The following is a 9,945-nucleotide window of genomic DNA, read 5'->3' on the forward strand; positions in this document are numbered from 1 at the left end:
GAGGGCCGTGTGTTTGCCTCCGCCTCCCTGGGGTGGATTCCAGAAAGGAAGCCTGCTGCTGGAGAAGGGGCTGCCTGGCAGTAGCAGTGCCGTCCTCCATGTCAGCAACGCAAATTGTTTAGGGTGCGGTGCGCTGCGGGCAGATGAGCCGGGGCGCTGGTTAGCCTGAGGCTCTGCTGAGCGCCCGCACCCCACCCTCAGGGCTCTGTGTGCTGCCCTTTCTGTGAGAGGCGTGTCACATCCCGATCCCCCCGCCCCCCGCCCCCCCCCAAGGTGGCGCTTCCCCCGGTTCTGCAGACGGTGGCAGGCGAGGCAGACGCCCGGCTGGACCTCCCAGGTTGAGGCTGGAGTTCGGGCTCCCGGGTCCTTACAGGTCAGCAGGGCTGGGAGCGATGGCCACACCCGGCCGCCCTCTAGCCAGCTCCTGCTCTGGGCTGGGTCGCCCGCACTGGGCTCTGCTCCGGGGCTGCTGCGGCTGCAAGATCCGTCCCAAAGACGGCCCTGCAGTGTCACAGGCCTGTGGTGACCAGAGGTGGCTCAGGCCCCGGGCAGGCGAGGGACGACACGCTGGAGGGGAGCCAGCGTCTCAGGGCAGACATTCTCTCCCGTTCGGTGCGAGGCCGGGCCCCTTCGTTCACGGTCACGGGGAGAGTTTCCAGTAGAGGGCAGGTTCCGTCTGTCAGCAGGCCCCTCTGAAGGTGCGTTTTCCCCGTTACTGAGTCCATCTCTGGGAACACGAGGCAGGAGGCAGCGAGGTGGTAGGGCCGTGGGTGCCTCTGAGCCTGGTGGGCAGGAGGGGTGTCCATTGCCCAGATAAGAGACTTGCTTTCCGGGCACGTGAAGTCCTGCTAGACCTAAGGACTTTGAGAGTCTAACTTGGGGCCAGCGTCTGAAAGCGTCACTCTCTTTTCCAGGATAAAGATAAAGTTTCTCTAACCAAGACCCCAAAGCTGGACCGCACTGATGGTGGGAAGGAGGTGAGAGAGCGAACGACCAAGCGGAAGCTGCCCTTCACTGTGGGCGCCAATGGAGAGCAGAAGGACTCGGACACAGGTACCCACCCGCCCCCGGCGCCCCAGTTCTGCTGCACGGACCCGGGAGGGGGTGACTCACAGCTGACAGGGCAGATTCCCAGGCAGAGGATTCCCGCAAGTGTGCACAGAAGCCACGTTCCCCCAGCCCCAGCCTGCCCAGGGGCCTCCCGTGCGTGTGAGCACGGGCTCCTCTCTCTCAAGGAGAGCCTCTGGAGAACTTCACATGGGAGGATAAACGTGTTTCCCCTCAGGGCTGCAGAAGCACATAAATTAAACCCAGTTGTTTGAAATGGAGGCCAGAGGGAGCTGTGAGAATGAGCAGGAGGCACGCAGTCCCCCTGCGCGTGCGCTGCGGGTGTGCCACTCACCACCACGTGGCGCGTGTGCGTTCAGGTTGGTTCCATCCGAGCTGCCTGCAGGGACATGTGCTGGGTCCAGGCAAGAACCCGGCCCCTTTGCCAGCCGGCTCACACTCCTCCTCTTGGTCCTGGTGTGCTGGGCCTTCCCCGCCTGCCGGTCATCTGACTGCAGACCCCCTAAGCCAGGGGCAGGTGTGGGGTGGATCCACAGAGCCGCGAGGGGGCCTGGGTCCCCCAGGATGCAGCCACGGGGGAAGGAGCAGAGGTCCTGCCAGGATCGGGCGGAGGGCAGGGGGCTTTGCTGCACGTGAGGGTTTGTGTCAGGTCTCAGGAAAATGGCGGGTACGGGAATGACATAAATGTGAGAGAATTGGGAGAAATGGCAGGGGGAACAGCCTGAAATGAACGTCTTCACTCACAGCGCCTCCTGCACGGGGCGACCCCCAGGTGGGTGCGCCCCGGGCTCGCAGCCACTGAGCATGACCTGGGGTAGTTGCAGGCTGGTGAAGCAGGTTGGCGGGGTTGGTGGTGCCAGCTGGGGTATGGCTGGGGTCCGGGGCAGGCGGCTCGACCTCCGCGGGGTCCTCCGCAAGGGGAGGGGTTGGGCCGGGGAGGAGGGCAGAGGAGGTGGGAGTCCTCGCAGGGACCCTGTGCCTCAGGCTCTGGGTGCAGAAGAGACAGGCCCAGCTCAGGCTTGGGTGCCCGAGCCAGCTCTGGTACTGGAGGGCGTGGCGTCGCTGTTGGGTGCGGCTTCCTGGGTGCTGGGGGCCTGCAGGTCGGTGTCGTCCTCTGGGATGTCCCTGCCCGAGCACAGGCGGGCGCGGCGTCCTCGGGGGTGTCTGCGGGGTGCTGGCCGTGAAGGCGGCCTCCAGCAGGCCTGGGGGACGGTTGGCATCTCAGCACGGGGCGCCAGGCAGGTGGGAAACTGAAGAACGTTTTGCAAGTGGGATTTTCCAGGCAGGGACAAAGTCTAAATACATGGAAAGTCCAGCATTTGTCCTCTTACTGTTGAGTGGCTATCCCTTTGGGGGCCAGTTTTGCTGTACCATTGACCCTTGAACGGCACGACTGTGAGCTGCATGGCTCCGCTTATGTGCCGGCTTTTTCAGTAGTACACAGTGTGGGAGGAGGGGGGCCTTCGACTGGGTGACTGTGTCCTGCCCATCCCCCCCGCCCCCGGGGTTCGGGGCTGGCCCTGCAGCTTTCTTGTACACCTGCTTTGGTCATGTGGCAGAACTGTTCTCCAGTAACTGGGAGCGTCTCATCCTTCGGGCCAGGACTGGGCACCTCGCCTGCAGCCCTGGTCACTGACCCCTCCCTGCCCTTCCTGGTGAGCGGCCGCCTGGCCAGGCAGAGTGAAGCTCTTCCTCTGAGAGGCCTCGCTTCCACCAGGTGCCGCCTGCCCGCCCGCCCCAGGGCAGATGGGGAGGCTCTTGTACAGAAGTGCCAACTCTGGTGAGCACCGAGCTAGGGAGGCTGAAGGTCCCCGTGTTCCCACGTCCCCTCCCTGCCTGCTGGCTCCTGCCGTGTCCCTCCAGCGCCCCCTGCTGGGAAGATGCAGCCTGGCACTCACGGAACGGTTGCAAGTGGCCAGTAGTTTCTCCGGCTGTGCTCCCTGAGCGGGGGAGGCTGGTGAGCATCCCCCAGAGACCCTCGGGCTCCCTGGGAGCACCCTCCTGTTTCCCGGTCCCCAGGAGGCCCGCAGCGCTTAGTCAGGGCTGGGGCATCCTCCCTGGAGCTCAGGCCACCAGCGGGCGGGCGCCTGCAGGCAGGGAGAGGGGGCCCTCCTGCCCGGTGCCAGTCTTGGTGGGACCAGGACCTGCTTCAAATTATACTCTGCTGTCTGCTTCTTATGTGTTTAATTTCCCCGCAACGTAAGTGTACGCACACCTCCTGCTGAGGTCCGTGTGGATGAAGCCCTGCAGGCTTCTTGCTCAGTCTGACAGCAGCCTTCCCGCCTCCCACCTGGAGCCCCCAGGGCCCTTCAGAGAGGGGCCTGTTCTCAGCTCCCAACGTTTCTTTGCTTCTACTTTGTGCTGGCTCTGCAGTGAGGATGTGTGAGCAGCTCACCCGTCTAGGGCTGGGATTTGGGGACGGAGGCGGCGGGCACGCAGCTTCCCTGGTGGGCAGGGCCTGTCGGGACTCCTGCTCAAGGCTGCCCTGTGTGCGGGGATTCACTGGCGCTGGGCTCTGAGCATGCCCCCTGCCAAATGCTGGAGGTCACGTGGCTGACCATGCAGGGGCTTGGCCGCCTGCCAGGCGTGACACGCTGTGAGTCGCTGGTTGGGAGGGCACATGCCACCCACACTGTGACCCTGGAGCTCTCGGGACCCCAGAGTGGGCGGGACTGGTGTAGGACGCTGGCCACCTCCAGCCCAGGCCAAGTCGAGAGGGCGTGGCTGGGCCCGCTTCTCTCTGGCCTGGGTCAGGGTGGCCGCTCCACCCGGTGAACTCCTGGGTCTGGGTGTGGGGAGCTCGAGGGGTGGTCGGAGGCCCCCAGGCAGGCTGGGGCTGGCGGGATGGATGCTGCTGTTCGTGCGCTGCTGGCGGTCTGGATTATGATTCACTGCTGTCGTGAAAGTTGGGGTCAGTGGTTGGGAACCCCTGTTGTCCAGGCCCTTTATGTCCACCTCACCTCCATGGATTCTGGCCTCCTGATCACGGTCACCTGGGGGACGGCTCTGTGGTCGCCCTTGCCTGGAGCTGGAGCAGCCTCTGCCGGGGGAGTGAGACGTGGGGGGTCCAGCCTGTCCCTCTCAGGCCGGGGACTTGCTGAAGGCCACACAGACCGCTCTTTCTTTAAACGATCAATGCTGGAAATTTTTTTTAAAAAGGAAAAGGAGGAGACACAGAGCAGGAAACCGGAAGGGAAGCCGTTTGTCACCACAGCCTGAATGATGGTGCCCATGTGGGTCCAGTGGCGCTTGGAGGGTCGGAGTGTAATGTGGGGAGGACCCCGTGCAGCACGTCACCTGACGGGGTATCTGTCACATGTGGACTGTGCCTGGGCCGGCTCCTTGGTCAGAAGCCTGTGTTTGTGACTGATCGTGGAGGTCAGGCCCTGTGTGGTGTGGGAGGTGTGCTCTGAGGCCAAGGGACGGGCCGCTCTTGGGACAGCAGGTCCCAGTGCCGACCACCCACCTCCCATCAGCCTGCCGTGGGCTGAGCCCTGCAACTTCATGGGAGACCGAGGACCTCCTCCGCCCCCTCCCCACCACAGGGCGGAGCCCTGACGATGGTGACATCTGAGGAGAGTCTTAGATTTCCCACTTTCGGCAACGTGGTACGCCCTGGTTGTCAGCCACGGGGCGTCTGGTGGCAGTGGACGGGCTGAGGGCAGCCGTGCCTGCCGACACCTCCGGCTGGAAGATGCCATCCTCCCGCCTGGGGGCCGAGAGGGCTCCCCAGGCTCACGCTGTCCTGCCCCCATGGGGCTGGCCCTCCCTGGGCCTCTGGGAGCCTTCCTAGCCCCAGAGCGGAGACGAGGATTGGACCCAGAGATGGCCGCCACAGGAGGAAGACACCCGAGCAGACACAGAACAGCGTCCAGAAGATCAGGCAGGGTTTTCACAGTGTAAAACAGAGCATGAGGCAGCAGAAACGATTGCTGAAACGAAGCATTCGGGCGGGGGACGGGTTCTAGCGTTTACCGGGTCCACCATGAGCAGGGTGAGTGAGCTGGAAGCTGCTGAGCCTGGAGACGCCGCCTCGGCTGACGTACAGGAGGAAGCAGGGGAGTTGCCGACCGGGGTCCAGGAGGAGCACACGGGGCCGCCGGTGTCTGCGCAGGGTGCAGGCTCCACGCAGAGCGCGTGTGGAACCACGGGACCGCCCGAGGGGACACAGAAGGCGGCCGGGAGAGTGTCTGCAGACCACGTCCCGGAAGCCAGAGGAGACCTTCTCCCAGAAGCTCACTCTGTGTCTCTGCTGCCAGGATTCGCCGTGACCCGGGGAAGTTCTCCACTGGACGCCGTCAGTTTTGCTGGGGAGTGAAACTCCCCAGGAGGAGTGGACTCTGGGTGCTGGGTCCTGAAACAGAGGCCCTCAGGGCTGCGCCCTCCGCAGGCCCAGCCCCAGCAGAGGCCATGGGGGCTGTGGGAGGAGAGCAGAGGCGTGTTCCGGGGGAGACAGGAACGCATTTAGGGGGAAACGCAGGGATGGCCTGGGGGGCTGGGGATCCTTGCATCTGCTAGCTGGGTGACCGTGTCCCAGGAAGAGATGATAAACGTGGCCCCGATTTCACAGAGGACCAGCGAGGTGATTGAGCGTGAGAATCAAGGCGCCATGGACATACAGGCCGAGTCACACGGCTGTGCTTCGCTTTCCTCACGGTGAGGGGACTGTCCAGGCTCGTGAGACTGCCTTCCCCCCATTACCCTGGGAAGATGGCACGGCTGGCGTCCCCGGAGAACGAGGGGGCAGGGTGTGCTCCAGCCCCTGTGCCTCCACAGCACCCTCTGGCCTTGCTCGCCACTCACACGGACCTGCCAGTTTTCCAGTCTACAGCTTGACACACGCCGCCTGGGCTTCGTGTAACTTCTGTTCTGCTTCCGGTTGGATGTGAGAAACAAAATGCTGGCAGAGCGCTGAGGGAGCTGGGCCGTTGCCCGGGCACCTCCTCTGCTGTGCCCCCATCCCAGCGCTGGCAGGTGGGGCCGTTGCCCACCTCAGGGCAGGGCAGGAAGGACGTTCTGGAGGTCTCACCTGGGTTGACCCCCGGCTTGGCCCCTGCCGACAGGACGCAGTGGCTGGGCAGGAAGGCCCTTCTGCAGCACCAGCGCCCCGGCCTCCGCTCCTCTGTGGCCCGGGTTCCGTGGGCAGCCGCTCTGCCTGCGACTCCCAGCCCGGCCAGACGTGGGCTCTCCAGATCCCGGCAGCCGCGGCACCTGTAGAGAAGTACACTCCACCACCGAGAAGTTGGCGTCTCAGGAGATGGGATTACATTTGGGGTTTTTCCCTGTGTTAAGCCTGGGGAGACCAGAGGGTTGGGTTAGTCTGTTCTCCTCCACGTGTGGGGTGAGCAGGGCCCCTGGGCAGGTGTGGACTCGTGCTGGGGTTGCCTGAGCCTTACAGCTCTCCCAGCCCCTTCCTGAGACCACAGGCCGGTGCCACAGGGCCCAGCTCTGCCGCCGACATCAGAGTCTCTGGGTAGAAGTTGCTTCTTCGCTGCCACTCAAGAGCGGCGCAGGCAAGACCCTCGAGGCACCTCCCTGGTCCTGGGCGTCCACTGGCTGCACGGTCACTTGAAGACAGAGGTGGCTGTGGCCCTTCTGCCGGGCTCCTCTGGCATCTTAAATCACGGGCGCGTCTGTCCTGGAGACCCGTGCGCCGCGGAGAGGGGGCTGGGCTGCTTGCTTCCACCCCTGAGGTGACCCAGTGTACTCGGCAGGTGCCGCCCACAGCCCGCGGGAGGCCGCGGGGTCACGCGCTTCGCTGAGGTTCTGCTTCCGTCCTCTCCTCTGGGGGCTTCGTGTCTCCACCGCCCCTGAGAGGCCAGACACCCCAATTGTCTGAGGCCAGGCTGTGCTTCCCAGGAGGTTGGGCAGAGCAGGGCCCCACGGCCTCCCCCTGCCCCGACCCCCAGACCCATCCGTGTGGCGCTCAGCTGTGGGAGAGCTTCTGAGCCAGGCTCCTGCCCAGGTCCGGCCACTGCCCCAGCGTGGCTTCGTTTCTCGGGGCTCCTTGAAGCTGCTGGGTGCCAGCTGTGCCCTGTGCAGAGGCCTCCTCGAAGAGCCGGGGCCATGTGCCGCCCTTTCCTCACTGCTTTTGCCGGGTCGTGGGGGAATTGGGGGCGGGGGAGAAGGCGAGCGGGGTCCTTGGTCACCCCTGAGGAGCGTCCTTTCTGAGTTTCCTCCTTGCTTGGGCCTATGCCTCGTGCGTTGGTTAGAAACCAGTTGTTGCTGGCGGGGTGGCGTGTGGTGCTCGGGGGTCATCACCTAAGATGCACAGATCACCGTTGTCAGCAGATCACAACTTTAGTTTTTAAAAAGGCAGTTTAAGGTACTTTTTAAGGAAATAACTGTTTACAGAAAACGCTTTGTAAGAAAATGGAAAGCGTGACACGCTTGTGGGGCCTGAGGTGGAGAGCAGCCCAGGGTTGTAGTTGTGGGAGTGGAGAGGTCGCCCCAGCCCGGGGACGCAGAGGGCAGGGAGAGCCCCTCAGACACCCGGGCCCCGTGGCGACCCAGCTTCCCTCCCCGTGGTCCGCACCCGTGACCTAGGCCCCCCCCATCCCCGGGCTCCCCAGAGCACACAGGGCAGCAGGGGAGGGGTCTGAGACTCGACGGAGCCCCAGTTCCTGTGAGTAGGAGGGTGAGTGTGGAGCAAAGTGAGCTTTTGGCTCCTGGTCCGTGGAGTGGGGGGTGTCTCTTCTCTCCGCCCCCCCTGCCCCTGTGAAAGACACGGCGCAGTGTTTCTGCCTGAGGCCGGCAGGGTGTTAGGTGAGGGGCCAGAGGAGCACAGTATGCTTGTCGTGAGGAGGCTGAGGGGCGCCGGGCCGGCGCCGTATCTCGTTAGTGCTCTGTGTTGATGCCTTTAGATGCCTCCAGCTCAGTCCACGCCGTGGTACTGCAAGGCTGGTTCGCTCCTCGAAGCGCCATGGCATGAGATGGAGGCTCCTAGAAGCAAGAAGAAAGGTACAGTACCGCCCAGCCAGCCTTGACCTCTCCGCGGGTCTCCAAGCTGTGTTTGCATTTACATCTGAACTCTTTGGAGGCGGGGTGGGGAGGAGGACCTGGACCACAGACACTAGGAGTTGCTAGACCGAGGCCCGTCCTGAGTGAGCCGGGACTCGGGGTCGTCCGTCCCGCCGCCTGGCGCGCAGGGCACGGTCTGGGGAGGCACCTGGAGCGGTGGACGGTCGGTGGGGGCCAGGCTTGGCTTCAGTGGCTGGTGACGAGGTGTCGGAATCGTGTCCCCAGCACAGCTACTGCCGGAAGAGGTGATGACGGGCAGCGTGCGTGCTGCCAGCTGTCCCTCCCCTCCCCCGCAGGCTGTGCGGCCCCGGAGTCAGAGGGCTCCGTGGCATGAAGTCTCCCCTCTCTCCTCCACGCCTCACAGAGAAGCAGGGTCCCGAGCGGAAGAGGATCAAGAAGGAGCCTGTCGCCCGCAAGGCCGGGCTGCTGTTCGGCATGGGGCTGTCCGGGATCCGCGCCGGCTACCCGCTCTCGGAGCGCCAGCAGGTGGCTCTCCTCATGCAGATGACGGCCGAGGAGTCTGCCAACAGCCCAGGTGAGCCCTGGGGGCAGGTGGTCCTGGGGCCTGGGAGGCCCTCCTTTGGGACGGTGGCCCAGCCCCGCAGGTCCCTCCCGGTAACCTCCGCCCATCCTCTCCTCGGCCTGCAGTGGACACGACACCAAAGCACCCCTCCCAGTCGACAGTGTGTCAGAAGGGGACGCCCAATTCTGCCTCAAAAACCAAAGATAAAGTGAACAAGAGAAATGAGCGTGGAGAGACCCGCCTACACCGGGCGGCCATCCGGGGGGACGCCCGGCGTATCAAGGAGCTCATCAGCGAGGGGGCGGACGTCAACGTCAAGGACTTCGCAGGTGAGAGCTCGGAGGGAGGGCCGTGGGGCAGACCCCCTTTTACGTAGGATGATTTGCTCTTTTTGTGTGTCCGGAGCTGTGCACTGAGAGAGGAGTGTTTGTGAGACCAGGAGGCCTTCCTGTGTGGAATCCTAGGTTTTCCCACGGCCCTGGGTGTTGGACCCAAACCTAGTTTAGCACCTTTTTTTTTTTTTAAAAGGAAAAAAGCGATTTTCCTAAGTTGCATTTTTCCAAAGCCCTGGGATCTGTCCACGGGGCAGCTCTGTGTGCGTGCCAACGTGAGCAGCTGCTCCCCGAGAGGCCTCAGCGCATGCTCACGGAGGCCCTTCCAGACCTGCGGCCGTGGCCACGCCCTGCCTGCTTCCCTGTCTGCAGACAGGGCACATCGTCCCTGTGTGTTGACAGGTGACTTGGGCTGAGGCTGCCCCTTGTGACCCTGTGTTCATTGATCCTGTACCCTTGTCAGCTCGGTGGGCCACGTCACCCTCTCAGATTCTTAGTCTGTAAGGTTAACCGCTAGAGGTCACGAGCAACCCAGAGGCGCCCAAGTAAAGACCACTCGGCATTTCTAGTCTGGGTGCCCACCAGGCCTCTGTCCTGTCCTTAGCGCTTCCTGAGTGCCACCCAGCAGCGGGAGTGACCTTCCTGAGGGTTAAATCACGTACGTGCTGAGTGTCTGTTTCCAGGCTGGACTGCGCTGCACGAGGCCTGTAACCGGGGCTACTACGATGTCGCGAAGCAGCTGCTGGCCGCCGGCGCAGAGGTGAACACCAAGGGCCTGGATGATGACACCCCCTTGCACGACGCCGCCAACAATGGGCACTACAAGGTGGGCGCCTCCCCGCAGACCCCACGGCAGGCCTGCCATTAGACTGTGCACTGGTCCGCAGCCACCTGTTTCTCTGTCCTTCCTGTGTGCGGGGTGACCAGGAAGTGAATCTTTGACAGGCCCCGCCTCCCCCCCAGCCCAGCTTTCTCACCCTGGGTCAGCACCTGGGTGGCCTC

At 63.8% G+C, this 9,945-nt stretch overlaps 1 protein-coding gene across 9 annotated transcripts in view; it reads left to right on the forward strand.

The window, feature by feature from the left end:
- Positions 1 to 9,945, forward strand: part of ANKRD11 (ankyrin repeat domain containing 11) — a 172,159-nt gene that overhangs the window by 146,051 nt on the left and 16,163 nt on the right. For 7 of the 9 annotated variants that reach the window (XR_007474081.1, XM_033406237.2, XM_033406240.2 and 4 more), the window contains 4 exons: positions 915 to 1,053; positions 8,453 to 8,623; positions 8,737 to 8,940; positions 9,627 to 9,769. Coding sequence is in view for 8 of the 9 variants with exons in the window: in XM_033406237.2 (XP_033262128.1) it covers positions 915 to 1,053; positions 8,453 to 8,623; positions 8,737 to 8,940; positions 9,627 to 9,769 (657 nt within the window). In the remaining variant the exon portion in view is untranslated. Of the gene's footprint in view, positions 1 to 914; positions 1,054 to 1,285; positions 1,428 to 7,931; positions 8,029 to 8,452; positions 8,624 to 8,736; positions 8,941 to 9,626; positions 9,770 to 9,945 lie in introns of those variants that run through there. The other 2 variants (XM_033406241.2, XM_033406242.2) reach the window with 2 other exon arrangements.

Source organism: Orcinus orca, chromosome 20 (assembly GCF_937001465.1).
Source record: "Orcinus orca chromosome 20, mOrcOrc1.1, whole genome shotgun sequence".
Taxonomy (NCBI): domain Eukaryota; kingdom Metazoa; phylum Chordata; class Mammalia; order Artiodactyla; family Delphinidae; genus Orcinus; species Orcinus orca.